Genomic DNA, 19,683 nt, shown 5'->3' with positions numbered 1-19,683 from the left:
ACTCCTACAGTGATCAGGATTTATAATATACAGTCGTTGGTAGTAGCCAACAGACCATGCAAATCAACAAATCAAAGACAATCAGCTAAACCGATCACCTCCTGGTGCAGAGTTATTAGTCCTCCGACCCAGAGCCGGGATGACATTAATCCCTCTACCGCAACCCCCTGCATGTAGACCAGATGCACAGAGTCAACTCTCATGTTGGGCAGCATGCACGAGAAAAATAGTCCACCTATGAGTTGAAATCTAACTAACTAGCGGGGAACCGGGATGTGGGCCGTCGTCAAAGCGCCCACAATCAGCTTTGAAGAAACATCGAATTTATTGTAAATCATATTAGCTTGTTCTGATTTCAGCGTAGAGGGGTCAATCTCTGAACTGCATGAAGCTAAGGTCTGAGTTAGTCCGTATATATTGTGGAAATATAATTAATCGACCCACTGTTGCCAGAACCGCCACTGCGGATCAGAATCATATAAAATTTCATGGCGCTGCTGAAAGACAGATCCCCACAGTTCATCTTTGATCAATGCCTACAATTGGGCTGACTCCAAATGAAACTAACGAGCTAGACCCTGACCTAGAGGTATAGCTATCCACCCACTTATTGCGGAATATTTATTTTTGACACACTATTGCAGTAAACCAAACCTAAAGACAGGATGGAAGAAAAATAGGTTACATTAAAGTATACGGAGTACACGATACCAATATCCAACATACTACTCTAGGTAAATTACATCGTAAGTATTGGGAAATCCATTAAAACGGGACGCCGCGGAGACCGTATACGCTGCACTGATTAGCTTCATTGCCACTTTCACAAAGGAAGACAAACTCACCTCCCATATTCCGATAAATCAACCAATCGCCAATCTTAACCTCACAATCCATGGCAACCTCTTCCGCGACCCGATCAATACTGTCGCAAGTCGGCCCCCAGACGGAATACCGATGCTCTCCCCAGTCTCGCTCCACCGCCCCTCCGCTGACAAGAACAGGCGTATACACTTCATTTTCGCTCCAGCCGCAGCTGAAGCAGCCGTAGAGTCCGTCATTCTGATACAGCATATCCGCGACTTTGGAGGCCGATCTAATCTGCGTCCGACGCGCAATCACCCTACACGCCATTGTGTAGAAAGGGGTCGCATAGAATCGGCCAGGTTCCGCGATCACCGTCAGTTTTCGATCGCGAAATTCCTGTGCGAGAGCTGGACGGAGTCCTGATGCCATTATCTCAAAATTCGCGTCTTGGAAGCCACCCCCTACGTCCAGGACGGTCATTTGAAATCCTAGACGTTCGCCTTGTTCGATCACTTGTTTTGCTTGTTGAATGGCGGTGGCAAATGCTTGGGGGTCAGATGCTCCGGAGCCTGGTATTATCAGCATGTAATTAACAACAGACAGTACAATAGAACGTAGGAGGATATACCGATATGAAAGCTGACACCGACAATTTTCAAATCCAGCTGTCTTGCCCTCTCCAGCAAAGACCAGGTATCATCCCACGCAGCCCCAAATTTATCACCCAGACAAACTTTCGCTCCGTCATCTTGAGCAAATATCCGAAGTAGAAGCTCCATCTGTGCACCATGTTCTCTAATTTTCTCCAGTTCATCGATATTATCAAACGTGGTCCAGCGGACGCCCCGCTTGGAGGCAAAATGGAGCGCCGAGGCCGCTTTGCACGGATGAGCAAATATGATCCGGGAAGGATCAATGCCCAGACTCAGTATTTGTTGGATTTCATCCAGAGAAGCACAGTCAAAATTGACACCAAGCCTATCTAGACATTGGAGTAGTTTCGTGTCTGAGTTTGCTTTTACAGCTGTTGGATTGACTCAGTCATCCGTCGGTTATCAATATTTTGTATCAGAGGAAATGGACACACTGACCGTAGAAAGGCTGGATATCCGGCATCGTGTGCGTCCATCTTCGGTGTTGCTCGACGATTCGGTTGGTATCGGCTACAAAGAATGGGAGATCGCTTTGAGATATGTAAGGAGCTTGGGCTAGTGTAGAGATGTGTTTGCGGATAAGGTGGTCGATGACCTCGTCGGAGGAGAGGCCTGCACTTCCCATTGTATAATGCAGTAGCTTTGATATTTGCACAATGGTATGTACAAGGCTTAATCTATTATATATAATATTTGCGTAGTCGATCTACTGTAGACCTGGGATTTTCAGCTCTGGATGGCGTAGTATTCAGGTATCTATACCCACCTTGAGCCAGTAGTTGCATGTGTTTTACTGCCTTTTGCATATTCTGTATGCTGTGTTGATATCTTCCTTTAGATCTGTGGGTGCATAATATAGGGAAGTGAGAATTACCGTCATATATGTCTGTTTTACAGCTGAAGTTACATGCAAAATACAGCCAAATACGACCCAATATGACCATCTAGACGATCATCAGTAGTTCATGCCACAATAACGATTATTAATTGGCTCTTTGTGTGACCTTGTCTCAGCCGCCGAACCTAGACGGGCCGTACTCCATACGCTAGTCTCGTATAGCTCCCTGCTGCCTCGATCAGCAGAAATCAATTGGTCATGGAAAAGAAAATGAAGAGGCAAAAAAGTTACCCGATGACAAGGCGCACTTTTTCTGCACTGTCAGAGAAAATATATGGTAGGATTGTTTGCTGTGCGGAGTAACTCCAGCTCACATTCAGCTGGAATTTGCATACATAAAAGATTTATAATACGCACGAGCTAACTACGGAGTAATTACATCGAACCCTATAAACTATTCTGCTGAAGTCGCATGTGTTCATTGCCGCCCCATCAACTACGTTGCTGCTTTACTCCCAACATGGCTGGAGAACGCTTCTGCCTGGCCGAAGTGCTTGCTGTCGCAAAGATGCATCCCTTCTACAATCCAGAGATTCAATATCCCCCAGATGCCAATGCAATTCGCGCGGCGCGTGAATGGATCGTTGGAAATGCGCCAGAGGCTGATATTCGTGCCCAGCCATTGTTGCAAAAGAATGACATGTAAGAGATTCCAGTCCATTACTTGTTCCGAGCTGATTCAATCAGATACAAGGCAGTCGAGCGAATGATGCATGATATGAGCCCGGAGAATGTCTACCGTCAAAGCTCCTACATGAGCATCACTGGTGGCGGGTCCGGTGGACTACCCATGATGTTTGCGGTGGATGTGCATGAGAACCGTCGACAGAGACTTCAAATGGGAGAGCTTCTTCGGACGTGTGGACTTATCAATCCTACGGATTGGGTGCTATCTCTCCACATATCCGGGGGATTTTATAGGTATGAGATATTGTAGGATACTGTACTAAAGTACACGGATTGACTATGCTATAGGTCGTTAGATCTCACGACAGAAGTCATGGAGAATGCAGGAGCTACGGTCCTCAGTGGAGGAAATTACATGGCTCTTGAAGAGGTCGTCGACTCTCTGGCTCATTATCACGTTAACGCATTGACCGGAGACGCCAGCCAGATCATCCAGATGGTGAACTACATCTCGACGCTGTTGCCGGAAAAGCGCAATCAGATAAATCTCACCAAAATAATCTATACGTCAGAGCCATTGACAGGCACCCAACGCGCACTCATCCGTGCAACTCTAGGCGATGTCAAGATCTGCTCTATCATGGGGAGCGCAGAGGCAGGGCCTTGGGCATTAAGCACCCCTGATCTAGTCAGCGAGGAGAATCTTTCAGGTAGCACGATGGATTTCATCTTTGATACTCGCAGTATCATGATTGAGATTCTTTCACCCACGGCCCTGGACGACCAAGACTCCTCCCCGGAGCCACTTCCGCTCGGCGAGACCGGGATTATTGTACAGACTTCTCTCCAGCGTCTGCGCAATCCATTAGTTCGCTATATCACCGGCGATATCGGATCCCTGCATCCTCTCCCGGAGTCTGCCAGCGTCCTGATCCCCAAGAGTGAACGGGAGTTCCTGCGGGTATTGCGCATGCGGGGCCGTGACCGTCGCTTTAGCTTCAAATGGTACGGGGCCTATTTTGAATTCGACAATATGAAAACCATCATGCAGGCGGAGGATTCCGGGATCCTGCAATGGCAGGTGATTCTGGACCAGCTGGAGTCGTCGTTGCAGCCGACTCTGGAAGTTCGTATGCTTCGTGCACCTCCTTGCGCGGAGATTCTCTCCGAAGAGGAAGTAATCAAAACCCTGAGGACGTTCTTTCTTGTGTTACCGGAGAATGAACATTTCTTTCGCATTGTATTTGTGAAGGATTTGAGTGGGTTTGAGCGGAGTTCTACTGGCGGGAAAGTGATTAATTTTATTGATCGGTTGCATTGACTTGTGTTTAATAAGTTTACAAGATGTAAATAGGGGGTTTTGCACCTGTGCTGTTGCAGAACCGTTATACATGAGAAAATATATAATGAACTGCATTTGTTAAGTGATCAATGTATACTAGCAGCAGGACGGCAGGGCCATTTCTGGTCTTTCGAATTTCAGTTTTTGTAAGATACGTATAAGTAGTGAATTTCCCTTGAAAGAGTAATTCCAAGAGATGTAAAGATTTAATGCATCTAGGCTTGTCAATAAAAGAAAACGCTTCAGTGGAGTCGGCAGGAATTATATACATCGAAGCTTTCTAACTTATATACCAGACAAAACTAGTGTATCTCGCGAAACAAATCAGCGAGCCATTATACAGCTTAGTAAATCTATTGTTTCTTTGGTATATATGAAATCTGAGGATAAAAATGGAGCTATTCGAGCATAATTACCACACTATATATTAATCTACATCTCTGAAAACTACTCCGAATCCTTTATGCCATATCTGGTATCTGCCTGGTTTGTGCGATATCCTTTTCGCTTGCGACTGATTGGTCTCTCTGATACAGGCAAGAAAATCAAAAAAAAAAAAAAAAAATGGAAGAGATCGGAAGAGACCGGCCTATTTGGCGCAGCGCTACAGTAAAACTATGAAACAGAAAAGAGAGTGCTAGATTCATAAAGGTAGCAGAAATGAAAACTGGAGCAGGCTAGATGGAGAAAATATCATGCCCTGCATCCGTATGATTCATCCGAAGATCCTCTAGCTCTTACCGTGGATACCATATTCTGGCTTAGAAGCGATTGCATCTGCTACTAGTGATATCATCATCATCATCATCATTCAGATTGTCGTCGTCGTAGTCGTCGTCGTCGTCATAGTCCGTATTATCCTCATAGTCAATGTCACTGAATGGTATAACATCATCCTCGTCATCACTTGTGGCTCCTTTATCCAGTAGCATTTGTATGAGGCCCATTTTCCCACTTCGTCAAGGGACCCTCAGTGCTTGCCAAGATAAATAGATGGGCTCGAAGCGAAGCTCGAACAAAAGCCAGGCCGTTCCTGTACCTTTCAACATACAAGGGCTCGCGAAACCTTGGTAGTGGATTCTGTGCATTGACGTCTGCTCCGTTTCTATTAGAATCTGTACCACACTCTTATGGCCTCTATAGGAAGCAACAACAAGAGCATTGTCACAATAGCCGCATTGCGCGTTGGTTCTAGTCCTTTCTTTAGTAGCATCTGTACTAACTTCTCTTGGCCCCAGATGAAGCACAGTAAAGGCATTGCCATAGTGAAAGTTTTCCGGGTGGATATCTGAAAGAGTATACAATTGTCATCCGTGAGGGTTGGGAAGCAAAAAGGCAGCCGAAATAACTATAACTAATCTCTATGAAGATGGACCTGAAATCTCAAGTCTGCGTCTTATATAGATAGTATAAATGCTAAACCAGTGGCTACAGAGCCAAACTAAATCAAGCAGTCTAAAACCTATCAAACCGGGTATATCCACCAACTGCTCTCAATCATTACACGTAACGTAACACAGATCTAAGTACTCCCCAAAACCCAAGCCCCCAGCGCAAACAAACCCATCTCAACACCGTAGGTCATTCCCACCGCCGCATTCGGTGTAGCCTCAGAATCCGACCCCGAGGTGGAGCTGGAGCTGGAGCTCGAGTCCTGACGCGTAGGAGTCTGCTCCTCATGAGAATGGGTTCTTTCTGAGGTGACTCCCGAACTAGTCGTAGTAGCAGTACTGGATTCAATCTCTGACTCTCGGGTAGTCTTAGAGGATGTTGAAGTGTCCGTCGTAGATGTGGGCGTTGCCTCTGCAGACAGAGACGTCGAAGTCGAAGTCGAAGTCGAAGTCAAACGCAGACTCTCCCCTGCATCGGTTGTAACAGCCGTCACTGCTGTAGCAGGTGAATCCGACCGGAATGTCACCGTGCTATACGGCGTATGAATTGTGATCCTTGTAGCAGTACCCGTACAGCTTCATCGTCCGTTAGATATACACTAATACTCTTATTCAAGTATGACCAGGCAGAAGGAAGTGCTAACCCGAAAACATTCGCACAACATCCGATGAACACATTTCCATCGAATTTACACTGTTCAGTGATCCCACACCCAACTAGTAGAAATTACATCAGTCTTAATCTTGAAAATAGATAGGAATAGAGGATAGAGAAATACCTCCACCGTCATCATGCCCGCAACAGTTCGCCGCACATCCACTACCACAGCAGTTTCCGAGAAGGCACGTCCCGCCGTCAGGACACGTCGGGTTGTTGCGCTTAACGAGCGAGGCTTCTTCGAGAGGAGTGAACTCCCGCTCTGATAGGGTAGGGAGCTGGTTGGTTCCCACGTCTGCGTTTACATCTGCGTCTGCGAGACAGTGGTGGATAGAGCAGCTGGCCACGAGGAGGGATAGGGCTCGAGTGAGAATCATTTTGCTAATTCTTTGGTTTTTAATTGAATTGGATTTAATATCCAGTTTGGAGTTAGAAGGGGAAAAAAAAGCAAAAGCAAATGGAATGAATCATTCGACATGATACTTATAATAGCTAATGGGTCACTACTCTCGTATTTCGTCTTAGCGAGGTCAACCCTATGCGCCGAAACAATTACATGAAATAGTCCATGCTATGCTCGTTTAGGATGTCGGGTGGGTTTAGCGAGGTCGTTCTCGTGTTGCGAGCCTACACTTGGAAAGTGGAGAATGGGTCGGCTGTTGTGGATAGGATAGAGCCTTCAACATGGGTTCGTATACAGTGGGTCGTAGCTCTATTTCACATGAATATGTTCAATTTGTCTAATCGTATAAATATCGAAGTATATACATGATATACATCACTCCTTCTTCGACTCACCCACAACCTCATTCTCCAATCTCTGCGCATAAATCATTTCCGCAATCGCATCTTCCGTCTTCAAATACGTGCGACTCCCCTGAACAAACCAAAACCCAATTGACACCACCAACATCACTCCGAACACCGCAATCGCGTAGTTCATATCGCTGGCCGGCGGGTTCGGCGACGACGGGAAGAAGAAAAACACCGTCGTGATCACGCAATACACCAGACTGATGCCGTTCAATAGCGGTCCCCACCGTCCTAGATGAAATTGGCCCGGGGGAAGCTTATCGCGACCGGCGACGGTAAGCGCGGCGATGGGTAGACCGTACGAGATCGTCAGGGCGATGGTACTAACGCTGAGAATTGCGTCGAGGACCGTATTTGCGAATAGATACAACACTCCCACGAGTGCAATCAGGACCCCTTGAAACCACAGGGCTCGCACGGGGACTTTCCATACGTGATCGACATGCGTGAGGTACCGACTCCAGGGGAGGCCACCGTCACGCGCAAATCCCCAGGTGAGTCGCGACGCGGTGGTGAGGATACTGATGCCTTGACCGAGACCGTTGAAGATGAAGAGGGCAATGAGGGTAGCGCCGCCTTTGAGTCCCACCGTTTCCAGCATCAGTTCGATAAAGGGTAGTCCACTAGGCGAGTCGACCACACGACCGACATTCTGGATGCAGAAAAGACACACCACCATAAAGATAAACCCGGTGATGGCGCCCAACAACACAGCCAGCCAGATGACCTTGGGTGCGTTGCGTCGCGGGGCCGGGATCTCCTCGACCATGTGTATGACGGCGTCAAAGGCCGTCAGTCCATACGCTGCCTGCACGAGACCCGTGAACCAGACAACGCCATCGCTCCATCCCGTCTGGTTCATCCACTTGCCGAACACGAACGAGGCCGGTTGGAACGAGAGATCGTGCTTCACGCCCACGGAAATGAGCAGCGCCAGAGACAGGATGACGAATAACGCGGTGAACCACACGCCGACAAAGTTGTTTAGCCACGGCAGAATCTGCTCCTTGCGACATCCCACCAGGTTGATGACTGTCAGTAGCAGGACGCAGCCAATATACACGACGAATTGCAGCCATCCGGTGTCGGCGTCCTCCCACGTCGGGTCGAACATGACTTTCATCCCCAGGAGAAACTGGGTCATGAACGCGACCTGCGACGCGGTGAGAGTCCACCATCCAAACGTGTTGATCCAGGCGCACATGTACGAGGCGAATCGACCCATGGGCGTATCCCACAGTCGAAACACCCAGTAGGCTTGGCCGAGAGCGGTCGGCATGCTACTGGCCAGTTCGCCTAACGACACGGCCACGCAGAGATTGCATACGGTCACGAGACACAGGCCCCAAAGGATGGTGATCGATCCTCCGTTGGTCAGACCGCTGCTGAGATCCTGCGCAAACGTCGAATAGGTACCTATTCCATCAGTACTCAGCAGTATTACGAGGGTGGAGACATACCTAGAACACAGAACGCCAGAGCTAGCATGCTCCAGAGGTCGAACTTCCGAGTCAGGGCCTGGTCATGGCCCATGGCCGCGAGATCCCGCGCATCTTGAACGCTTTGATCGACCGATTGGACCGGTTTTAGGGGGGCGTTTGTTTCCAAGTCCATGCAGGAAGGGAATATGGGGATCAGCCAACGGGGAGAGAGGTGAAATCGGTGGACAAAGAGCGAACCCAGCTGTCCATTTTCCGCGGTGACTGGGAAGAAACGGGATGGCCACGGGATTGATTTATATCTGCAGAGAGCAGCGAGGGAACGGGGGTAGTCGGTTCCCCTCACGAAAGCCAGATGGATGAGTGGTTGATATCAAGTCACTCGAGTCTCAGTGGCGTTTGGCTGATAAGCGTGATTTATTTGGATTTTCTTTTTGCGGGGTTTGTGTTGACTCGGTAGGACTTCCTAAGTGGGGATGGATTATTTTCGGTATTAGTATTACACTGTGAATAATAAAATTCTATTTTAAATATCAAAGTACTTATTTTTATATCATATTAAAAAGACTACTACAGAGATTGTACTAATATATAGACAGTACTAATTAAAACGCCTGACGGCAATAGACTAAAATGGCTGGTGATTTGGAAATTAAATATGCATACCAGAGAGCGCACGCATACCCGAGATTATCTTAAGGTATGCATTATTTAATCTCCTCAACAAAGCCAACGATGCCAGAAATCATGTCCAGTACGTATCTCTCCAGAGAATACGGAGTACCGAACATCGCCACTCCCAATCTGGCAGGTGCATGCGGGCTGATAACTGCCGTATTGATTGTCGATCTCTAAGAAATCTCCCCTAGTTCAGACTTGATACCGCCAAGGCATGATGGCGAATGGGCATCTGCCAGTCGCACATGGCGTTCGTCTAGATGCCCAACTTCGATGCAGCATGACTATATTGACTTTCCGTCGTCGAATGGGAAATGCGGGGAAACGTGCTAAACGGGTCGATCGCGAACAGTCCAGCGGGGTTGATACATTCGACCGTGGGTTAAGGTTGATTGATCATACTGGAAACTCCCGATATTAGGGTTACGTCAGGTGCAGTCCCAACCGGGATGTCGGGACTGGTTTTTAGCCTATGTCCTGTGGTGTAGCTAGCTTGATACTCCCAGAAGGCTTGGTACCATCTAGCCAATGATGGTTGGTGAGATCTGTATCTCTTGGACTTTCCCAGAAGAGAAAGACTATTGCGCGATTGTCCAATCAATAATTCGGCAGTTGCCTGGAAGGCTTGGATGAGGCCTTGTTCTTATCTAGCTACCGACTGTAGAAAAATGGAGTATTATCAATGATAATTATAGGCATCGAGTTGCTGACCAAGTTTCTTATCGCTATACTGATCTACTTTATCTCTGAGTTGTCTCACCTTATCAACAAGCTCAGTATACGGTCACGAAGATGTTTGGCGTCACAGCAGCTAATAATAATTTTTTGACTACTACACTACAAACCACCTGCATTTTGTATACACTTTATGTGCCTTCTGGTTGTTGAATACTATAGCGTCTTCATATTGGACACCAATACTGGATTGAATAGCTCAAAAAATATTCAAAACTAAGAAAATTCACCTTCATTATGTGACGGCCATGGAAAATATTGATTAGAATACAAATATCAGGTACCTATTTTAACAAAATTCTAAGCGTGAGGGACAGAAGGAGATGAAAATCGATGGAGAGCTTCATATCCCCATCAATATGCCCCTTATACCGCCTACTACTTCCGGCTAGTCAAAATCTCCAAGCCGATGTTCCAGGCCAGTCAGGATGGGCCATCACACATTAAACCCATATCATATCAGTTCCACCTAAGTGGCTTACTGGACCAATACTGGGAATGGGATACAGGACTCGGATTCGACGATGATTCAGTACCTCTATGGAATATGAATCAATATACCATTTACAGGGCTGCCTGAACACGCACTCAAAGACATGGATGTTGGAGCATACCGCCATACATTGCGCCTGCCCCGGTTCGAGTTCACTTAGTCATTATTTATATAAGCTAGTTAATTCTTTCTTAATTAGTAGCTGTCACCCGGCCACCCATTTAATAGAACAAACACTTCCAACAAGGGAGTGTTGTCACGGGCCGGTAGCTAAACCTATGATAGATTTGGACTCAAAGAACTCGCTGAGGGGCTTCTAGCTAGGGACACGGCGGCCGAACAGGTAAACGTGCGGGAGAACGAGATCACGTGATCAGATGAGTTTTAAACGACTGTAAATCGAATTACCTGGAAGACTATAAAGAGACGTACTTGACTGCAGGCCTTGGTTCGCCTCGGCCGTTCTGCGTTAGGTGGAACCTGATTTAATCTTACCTTCCTCATGACCTCATCATTTCCGTTCTAGGTAATCCGTTAATCTACGGCACAATTTTAAGTACCATAGTTCATTCCGTAGCTTTTCTCGGGTTGTTGCTAGGCTAGCGCTCAAGGTTCGTCTAATGAGAGGACGGCACGGGCACTAGAACAACAAAATAGCCAAGAAACTGAAATAAAATGGGCGCAAACGGACATACAATAGCATGGATTCGCTGGTTGGTCACCCGCTCAACTACTAACCGACCGGCTGCCGTTGATGGTAATATCAATTGTACAGGTAATCCTCTTCATTTGGAGTTAACTTATGGCCCATTTGCGCGTTGCTCAGCTCGAAACTTGGACCCATTTAGCCGTCGTCGAAGTGTTGTACGGGGGCCATTTGAAACATGTGATGCCTTAAGAATTGGATATTTTTATAACTTTTTTGAAGAGGTTATTGCAAATATCCTTCTCAACTAAATTATTTGAATTTATAAGTGCTTTTAGTGGCCAGTTGGGTGGTTGAATTGCTTCAAATATATGACGCGTAGAGGACTCGGAGGTGGCCGCTCGGTACGAATGGCCCAGTCGCTTACTCGTACTGTGGCGGGAAGAGCTTAACTACTTCCGGTCCAAATACACCATTTTTTTATCCCAATAGGCAACATTACAGAATTGACACACACATACGCATATAGATGTTGAAACAATGGCAAAGCCAAATTCCCTGGAGCGGGACAGACCTTCCAGTATTTGAAAATTTATTCCCCCTCAGTTATTCACCAGTTATTCGATCACCTTGTGTTACATAAGGTTACATAAGCTTCAGCTCCCGCGGAATATGTAGTGCCGGAATAGACGTATTTGCTCTGTAACATCCTGACGGTGCAATTACATCAGAGAAAAGGGTGAGGGGAAGACTATACTTCACTCTTCTTGGCTGACACTTGATTGTCTAGAATAGGTTTAGAGTTTACCAAAATACGGGTCTTCCGCACCTTATCTCTCTCTGATATCGTTTTCTATCATACAGTGACTCTTAAATGAGTTTTTGCGCAAGCTGCAAGAGCCTCTAATACTTACAATGCATTAAATTAATAGGTTGATCCAGTCTTATCATCGTGGAGGCTAATAATTGTCACTACAGATATATGCGGGACTTGCTGACCAAAGTCGACCCATTTCAACAATCAGTGTTAGCGAAATCGATGTAACTGAGCTATATAATCAAAGAGCACCAAAGTCACAATATAAGCTTCACAGCGTCTTTCTACCAGTGATTTTTTCTACCGAGATTCAGCTAGCACAACACTATTGAACGGAAAATGCTATTCTCGCAAAGGCGCGCATTTCCTAGAGATTCTTTCTTTTCTCGCCTCCTAGACGTTGCTAGTTACAGCAACGGCAAGGTTATTGTGAATGATAAGGAACGTGGCATACAGGCGAGTTACGGCAAATTGTTCCAGGATGCCGCCCAGCTTCAGCAAAAAATCCGGGAAAGCCTCGTTAGAGACATCCTTGATCAGTGTGGAATAATCAACCATGATCACTTCTACGTTGGTGTTCTGGCTCCGACAGGTTATGAGTTTATAGTGGCTTCTTTATCAGTTCTGGCGCTTGGTGCAGTCCTTATGCCTATCCGTAAGTTCCGCCATGTTTATCGCAGTCCTTGTCCGCTGATAAAGCATGTTTTTTTTATAAATAGCAACAGGTGCACCCGTCGAAGAAATATCTTATATGGTCCAACAATGCTCTGCAGCTTGCATACTTGTTAGCTCCGAGCAAGGTAAACTAGCCACGCAGGTCGCAGAACGTGTTGCTACAACTGTTATTCCTATTATAAATACTGCCTCAGCCCCAGATAATGATCCGCTTCCGGTGGGCTTTTATGAACTAGAACCAGCTCCCTCTTTATCTGAGAATCGGCCAGCTATTCTATTCTTCACTTCTGGGACTACTGGTGCTTCTAAGGGCGTCCTACATGCCCGCCGATTCTTAAACGCTTTAGCGCAAGCCGCACGATCAGAGTCAGAATGTACTTGCTTACTGTTTATGTCAGTTTTTTGGGCAAGTCCATTTTCATGTCTATTTTCGTGTCTTCTAAAAGGCATACGCCTTGAGATTCAGGACCTAGAGAACCGTCATGATTTAATTTGGGAGAGATTGCGGCAATGTGATATCACCCACCTTCAGTTACCACCTGAGACATGGTACAACCTGATGAGGTTTTTCCAGCAGCGGATCTCAAAGCTGCCGGTGGAATCAGCCAAAGAATATATCCGCGGAGCCCAGTATATTCGTTATCCATCTGTAGCTGGTGGAATGCCTTCAAATCTCGTAAAAGACTTTTGGCGGAATTTGCGTGGCGGGCAGCCGATACGAGTGAGATACGGTAGCACAGAAGCAGGGCTTATAACCGAAGCTGATCTTGAGGCTTCAAGCAGTGCCGAGGTTTGTTATACTTCCATTGTTGCTTCTATCTGTACAGTTGCTTATATGGAAATTGCATACAGTCTAATATAGGGGCGCCTATTCAGAGCGTTGTTACAAAGCTGTCGAACGAAGACGAAGGGGAGCTGCTTGTAAAGTCGCCGACTCTATTCTTAAGGTATGACGTGCGGTCAACCGCTTCTGTGCTAGAAAAAGGTAGTATTAACTGATTGGTGTCTGTCTTATTAGGTATCTTAACTCTCCAAGGCCTTCAACAGACTGCTTCGATACAGAAGGATTTTTTAGGACTGGAGATTTAGTCTATCGCCAGGGCAAAAACTATATTTTCCGGGGCAGAGCAAATAGCGACTGTAGGTCTTTTGCTTGGACTATTTCAGTCCATCTTGCACACTTCACAGTGACTCTAACCAATGGACTCAACCCAGTTTTCAAGTTTTTTTCCGACAAAGTTCCTAGGTTGGCCGTCGAATCTTGTTTAGTCAGCCTTCCCTACATCGAAGAAGGATATATCATGCCAGTCCCGGACCTTGAGTGTACCTACCGCGTAGCCGCACTTGTGCGTTTTCGCCATGGCTACGACCGTGTAAATCTGCATACACTCAGGGAACATATGTCCGCCTATTTGCCTATATACCAATTACCGACATTGCTCCGTGTTTTGGAAGAGCAAAATGCGGTCCCCCGGGCATTGTCTACAAAGATCTCATTGAAGAAGGCTGTAGCACAATATTTCCGGCAGGATGAAGAGAGAAATTGCATAGACGACGAGGTGGAAGTGCTGGACTTGGTGCACTCTATGGAAATGGAAACACCAAAGGCATGGGCACTCTCGAGTCTCCAAGAAGTGGCCTTGAACGTTTGACGAATTCTTACACATGCTCGGTTGGTGCCACGGCGGCTTTTGCAGGCAAGGACTTCGTTCTGCGCAGTACGATGAGATATCCAAGACACGGTGGATATGAGTTAGGTATGTTCGGCGGCAGTATGCTAATTATATAATCGCAAGGGGCACAATGGCAGGTAGGGTCGGTCGCATAAATACGGCTTCAACAATACGGCTGAAGTATTTGATATGTTATTGTCGAGGTTTTAGTGATAAGAGCAGTTAAATAATGTCAATATATTTCACTCCTCCTAAAGGAAGTCGAATCTAGGAGACAGATGACCAAGCTGCACATGTATTATTGCGAGCAAGTGGATTGATTGACTGCACCATAGTATTTACAATTTCCCAGGACAAGTTACGTACCATAATTCATTTTCTCAGGTACTGGCCAGCATTCAAGGTTCATCGAATGACAGGACGGCACGGGCGTTAGAATAACAAATCAGCGAAAAACTGAAGAAAAGCTGAAAAAAAAATATATGAAAACAGACATACAACAGTCAGGATTCGCTGGTGGTCACCCACCCAACTACTAACTGACCGGCGTGTGGTTTAAGTACGGCTGAGCGGACGGGAAGCCCTGCTTTCCACACCCTATGGTCGTATGTGTTAAACATTGCTATTATAATTATTTATAATCAACTTCTGCTAGCTGATAAAAATAACTTCTAACTACTATCTTGGGCTTAACAGAAACCACTAGTAATTCCCTGTATATTCTTATTAAAACCAACATCAACTTCCTGCTCTCATGAGCATGTTATTCCTTTTAGCCCTCCTTACGTGTAATGCTATTCTGTCCTGCTTTTTTAAGGGTTGTACTCCAGTATACTTAAATTAAACAAGAGCTTCTTCCTGGATATTAATCTGAGAATAGTTTTGCGATTTCTAACCAAGGTCGCCTTTTGCTTTAACTTTAGTAAAAGGTCTGTCTCTTTAAATAACCATAGCATGCCCTTCCTGGAGTTTCCTTGGGCCCTGTCACGGGCTACGCCTGTATGTATGTTGCTCGGCTTCGCCTTCGCTGCAATCGGCACACATGATTGGTCCGCTTATCGCAGTCACATGACCCCTCGTAGTATGAGAACGCACACTTCTTCCCCTTTACTTTCTTCCTCTCAGCGATTCCTCTTTGTGTATATCTAGTTATTAGATAGCAAGGCATTTCGCCCCTTTACAGGCCTTGCTGCAATTATACTAAGTTTATAAGGTCTAATATATTTTTATTAAGTGATTAACCACACATCTCTACTATTACAGGTTGTAGAGACAGGTGTCAGGGGCTGAACCCGTAGAACCTATGAGATAGGTTATGTAGAAAAAGGAATCGTTGAAGAAGGGAAGAAACGAAGAGGAAAATGAGCGGTAAACAAACAACGTGATGAGTCACGTGACATGGATCAAGGGCCGATGGGCCAAAGGGGCCAACAGGGACAATAGGGACAGTAGGGACATTGGCCCGAGAGATCAAATGGGCTCCAGCCCTTTACAACAGGGTTAGATATACAATGTGGTAATGCACTTTTAAACAGCTAAAAAAAACTAAAAACGCTTATTAAGTAGTACTAATATAAAGTACTAAGAATAATGGTAGCCAAGGCATTTTTTTCACTCAACGGTGATGCAGATGGGGCTCGTGGGCCTTTTAAAGGCCGCAGGGCTGATTATTCTCTTCTTCGCTTGCACGGCTCTGGCTGTTTGCCGCAGTGAAAACTCCCGCTCTGAATATTAAAAAAATAATAAGTTATTTTCGTTGCCGTAAGAAAAGTAATATTTCCGCTTACCCTGCTTATAAGAGCAATTAAATTTTTGCATATTACCACCCTGGCCGCTTGATCCTTTAGAAGAACCTTGGTGGTGGTCAGGTGCATTGCTAAGAGTGGCCCAGTGGGTAAAGATTCAGGATGGACACAGTATCCCTGGGATAATAAGGTTATTATCTTTCTGGGCAGGTTGGTGTAGATCTTGAGCCTCCTAAGATCTATTATTAGCAAGGATTACTAGATTAATAGGAATGTTGTTCCGCATGTCTTGTAGCCTGAAAAACTTTTCCAAGCTACCATCCGAACTTTATACACTTGGTAATAATAGATTATCTCCTGGGCATCTCCCAGAAAGTTGCGCTTCTTAGTCGGAATGTTAGTGACATCTTGGATATCAGTGGGTGGAATTAGACCCGAATTTAATGTGCAATATACTAGATTGTGTGGTGATATACTATACTTAAAGTTGTCTAGATATAGTATATTAGGCGGTGGCATGGATGTCTCCCCTTAAGATTAGGAGATTAATAGTATACATAGCCGAGTGCTTGTATTAATATGCATATAAACTTTGGCAGGTGACCACGCACGGAGACGATGCTTAGAAAATAGTAAGGTAGGTAACATGCTTTGGAGGGAGTTATACCGGGATCTACGCATCTTCGCCCTCATCATAAAGAGGTACGAGATTGACTTCGATTCCGGGATTGGAGGACGTGCTTCGGAAGTACAATGCGGCGACCATTGAGAAGGAAAGCCAGTATTCGGGTTAAATTTGTTTGCCTGCCGACACGACTACCATGATTGAGCAATTCTGTTTCCTAAACGAAATTTTGAGCCTTCGACAATGGATATTATTGAAAGACAAATCGACAGGGGCATGATGCTTATAAATAGCAACTGCTGTCTCTGGGAATAGGATTCATAATCACACTCAACAAGAGCGCAATCAACTGTACAAGATTAGAAAACAATCCAACAGCACAAAACTCTATAACTTCTGCTTCGCACATTGTAAACTAATATTTCTTCAATACTTGCCACAATGACTGTGGAAACTTCCTGTGATTCTTTGCGCTCCTGGTCACCCGAAACCCCTTCAGAGGTCCCCACCGCAAAGCCGCAGTCTCCGAGAGATTTGCATGGCGTTAATGTGAGACATCCCACGACTTATTTTTATTAATACTTGGCTAACTGTGCATGCACAGTGGGCGCTGGTGGTTGTTGCGCTGCTCCTGTCCCTTTCCCTGTACGCACTCGACAACACCGTGACCAATGTTCAACCCAAGGTGGTCGAAACTTTTGTCCATTTTAGTCCTATTCCATGACTGGACATAACACATACGACCATAGGGTGTGGAAAATAGGGCTTCCCGTCCGCTCAGCCGTACTCAAGCCACATGAATCCGCACAGTCAATCCTCGAAGAGCCCTAGGCCCCAATATAATTGTGAAACGGATCTTGGGCTGGGTGCTGGTGATATGGGTGCTCCCTCTATAACAAGTAGCACCAGTAGCACCAGGAGCACCAGGTGGTGCTGCTACTAACACCAGAAAGGAAAGTGAGGAGCACCAATGGTGTTGTGTGACACGTAGGAAAGTAGAGATTCGAAGTTAAGCTGATTGTCGTAAATAATAATAAATAGGTTGAGAGCCTTGAGTCCGTTCGGTCTGTGGTTGTATTTCTAAATTTATCGGTCTATCCAGACAGCCTGCTTCTGGAATTAAAGTTACTCTTCCCCTCGACCAGCACGTGATATTATATAACTATATATCCGATATTCGGCTAATACCGAATAGGAAGGTAGACACTATTCTTGAAAAGGTGCTTAAAATGATTGTCTTAGATGGTTTCTTGATTATATTGATCAACATATGATCATTCTTGTGATTATTATTATGGATCATTAGGTTGCTTCTTCTGCTAGGTGTAGGGGAGTTCGTTTTTACCCCTCTTTTTATGACCTTGTTTACGTCACTATTACCACCGACTTATTTGACACTATAATAGCCGACGAACGCCGCCGCCAACCTGTCAAGGAACGACGTCGCCTTGCTACTTCTCGTGGTTTCACTATCGATTACCAGCACGTGCAAGAAAGCCAGAAAAATATTATTTGTCACAAAGAGCTTACACCCACTACCCATGAGAAATATAACCGGGCTGTGGAAAACTGGGCACTGTAAGTACACTAAGAGAGCTGTTAATTCCCCTGTCTTACTAATTATAGCTGGAGACTTTTATAGAATAAGTTAAAGGAAAAGAACTTTTCCAAGGACGAGCCAGACCCTTCGCCTCAAATCCTAAAATTATTTGCTAAAGATTATATTATTACTTGCGGAAAACTTCCGTCCCCGAAATTAGCATGCCACAATCTGATCAGCTTCACGTCACGTTGGAAACGCGAAACATCGCGAACCTTGCCTCTTAACATAAAAAGGACATCTTGAATGTATTACCCCATACCTCTTGGACTTAGGCCTAGCGCTGACTTAATTTTAGTATATCCAGAGCGTACTTACAGCGAAATATGGGCTCCCTACTAAACCGAGGGAGCGAGCCTTAGTAACAGCCCAGGACATTGAGTATCTACTTCGCTACCTATTTAAGAAAGACAATTATAACTATATACACGAACGAGCTAGAGTGCAGACAGGATCTTCGCTCTCCCTCTTTGCCAGCTTGGGAGCCCGAGCAGGTACTATCATTAAGTCAAGTTCATATCGAAACTCAAATAAGTGCCTCTATTACAGGGTGAGTTTCTATCCAGCGACATGTGAAAAGCGTGGCTAACCCTATAATTTAGCACCTGACTTTTAATTTAAAATGGAGCAAGAACGGGCTTATTAAACGCTGGGTAACTATTAATCCCGAATTCTTAAAAGGATGGCGTAACCGAGACGATACCACGTTGTAAGTTATAGGAGGGTCCTATTGTTTTTCTAGATAGCTTACTTGGTCGAACATAGGCCTAAAAATTGGTTCCGGGAACATCCTGTACTGGGGATGAATTTTGTATTCTGGGTAATTATTTATGGTATTGCAGATGGCGCATTTAAATCTTCTTACTTAACGATCTCTTGGAAAAGCGACCGTCTGTGGGAAGAGAGTCGTGGACTCTCCAATGGACTGAATCAGCAAGAGATCTCTTCCATTCTTCCGCATGGTATCTCCCAAAGAGCCTAAGGCAGACAAAGCGTTGACGTTTTCGTCCCTACACCATAACTACACGAAGCTGGCTAAACGAGACGGATTCAGAGATGTGCTACGAGTCCATAGTATTAGGGGCAATGTCGCAAACAAGATTGACCGTATAATCCAATCAAGAAATAGTTTTTCCTAATGCCAACTTCTGTGTCCAGCCAAGGCATCAGAGGCTACACGAGGTCAGGCGCTTGACCACCAAAACCATGATACTTATCTTAAGTACCAGGCAGCGCTGAAGTCTCTGGATGTACAAGCTCTGTTCTACGATCTGGTCCCGGACTACGAGTGTCGCGACTTGGCCTCTTAGCACACAAACTTAAGCAAGCAATTCCTGTTCACTTGCCTACAATAGCTCAACGTTACAA

At 45.6% G+C, this 19,683-nt stretch overlaps 7 protein-coding genes across 7 annotated transcripts; 4 read left to right on the top strand and 3 right to left on the bottom strand.

Annotated features, from left to right (window-relative positions):
* Positions 1-257: 257 nt before the first annotated feature.
* On the bottom strand, positions 258-2,085 carry ODC1 (type III PLP-dependent enzyme; the record flags this gene model as incomplete). Its single annotated transcript, XM_033567565.1, has 6 exons — positions 258-381; positions 445-461; positions 744-796; positions 846-1,376; positions 1,436-1,831; positions 1,899-2,085. The coding sequence occupies 6 exons, from the start codon at positions 2,083-2,085 to the stop codon at positions 258-260; spliced, it is 1,308 nt and encodes a 435-aa protein (XP_033429560.1).
* Positions 2,086-2,818: 733 nt separating this feature from the next.
* On the top strand, positions 2,819-4,306 carry ATNIH1004_002879 (uncharacterized protein; the record flags this gene model as incomplete). Its single annotated transcript, XM_033567564.1, has 3 exons — positions 2,819-3,000; positions 3,046-3,279; positions 3,334-4,306. 3 exons carry the CDS (start codon positions 2,819-2,821, stop codon positions 4,304-4,306), a joined length of 1,389 nt encoding a protein of 462 aa, XP_033429559.1.
* Positions 4,307-5,088: 782 nt separating this feature from the next.
* Positions 5,089-6,753, bottom strand: ATNIH1004_002878 (uncharacterized protein; the record flags this gene model as incomplete). Its single annotated transcript, XM_033567563.1, has 4 exons — positions 5,089-5,243; positions 5,891-6,294; positions 6,363-6,435; positions 6,498-6,753. 4 exons carry the CDS (start codon positions 6,751-6,753, stop codon positions 5,089-5,091), a joined length of 888 nt encoding a protein of 295 aa, XP_033429558.1.
* Positions 6,754-7,154: 401 nt separating this feature from the next.
* On the bottom strand, positions 7,155-8,803 carry ATNIH1004_002877 (putative amino acid permease family protein; the record flags this gene model as incomplete). The annotated part of the gene is made up of 2 exons (XM_033567562.1): positions 7,155-8,605; positions 8,650-8,803. The coding sequence occupies 2 exons, from the start codon at positions 8,801-8,803 to the stop codon at positions 7,155-7,157; spliced, it is 1,605 nt and encodes a 534-aa protein (XP_033429557.1).
* A 3,533-nt stretch (positions 8,804-12,336) lies between these two features.
* ATNIH1004_002876 (uncharacterized protein) lies at positions 12,337-14,324 on the top strand (the record flags this gene model as incomplete). The annotated part of the gene is made up of 6 exons (XM_033567561.1): positions 12,337-12,652; positions 12,717-13,046; positions 13,119-13,462; positions 13,525-13,619; positions 13,691-13,812; positions 13,888-14,324. The coding sequence occupies 6 exons, from the start codon at positions 12,337-12,339 to the stop codon at positions 14,322-14,324; spliced, it is 1,644 nt and encodes a 547-aa protein (XP_033429556.1).
* A 2,832-nt stretch (positions 14,325-17,156) lies between these two features.
* Positions 17,157-17,439, top strand: ATNIH1004_002875 (uncharacterized protein; the record flags this gene model as incomplete). The annotated part of the gene is made up of 2 exons (XM_033567560.1): positions 17,157-17,264; positions 17,320-17,439. The coding sequence occupies 2 exons, from the start codon at positions 17,157-17,159 to the stop codon at positions 17,437-17,439; spliced, it is 228 nt and encodes a 75-aa protein (XP_033429555.1).
* A 1,835-nt stretch (positions 17,440-19,274) lies between these two features.
* On the top strand, positions 19,275-19,625 carry ATNIH1004_002874 (uncharacterized protein; the record flags this gene model as incomplete). The annotated part of the gene is made up of 2 exons (XM_033567559.1): positions 19,275-19,422; positions 19,474-19,625. 2 exons carry the CDS (start codon positions 19,275-19,277, stop codon positions 19,623-19,625), a joined length of 300 nt encoding a protein of 99 aa, XP_033429554.1.
* Between the last annotated feature and the right edge of the window lie 58 nt (positions 19,626-19,683).

The sequence above is a fragment of the Aspergillus tanneri genome, assembly GCF_003426965.1.
Source record: "Aspergillus tanneri strain NIH1004 chromosome Unknown AapTan_1_pilon_pilon_pilon, whole genome shotgun sequence".
NCBI classification, from domain to species: Eukaryota; Fungi; Ascomycota; class Eurotiomycetes; order Eurotiales; family Aspergillaceae; genus Aspergillus; species Aspergillus tanneri.
This window is presented reverse-complemented; position numbering and strand designations above follow the sequence as displayed.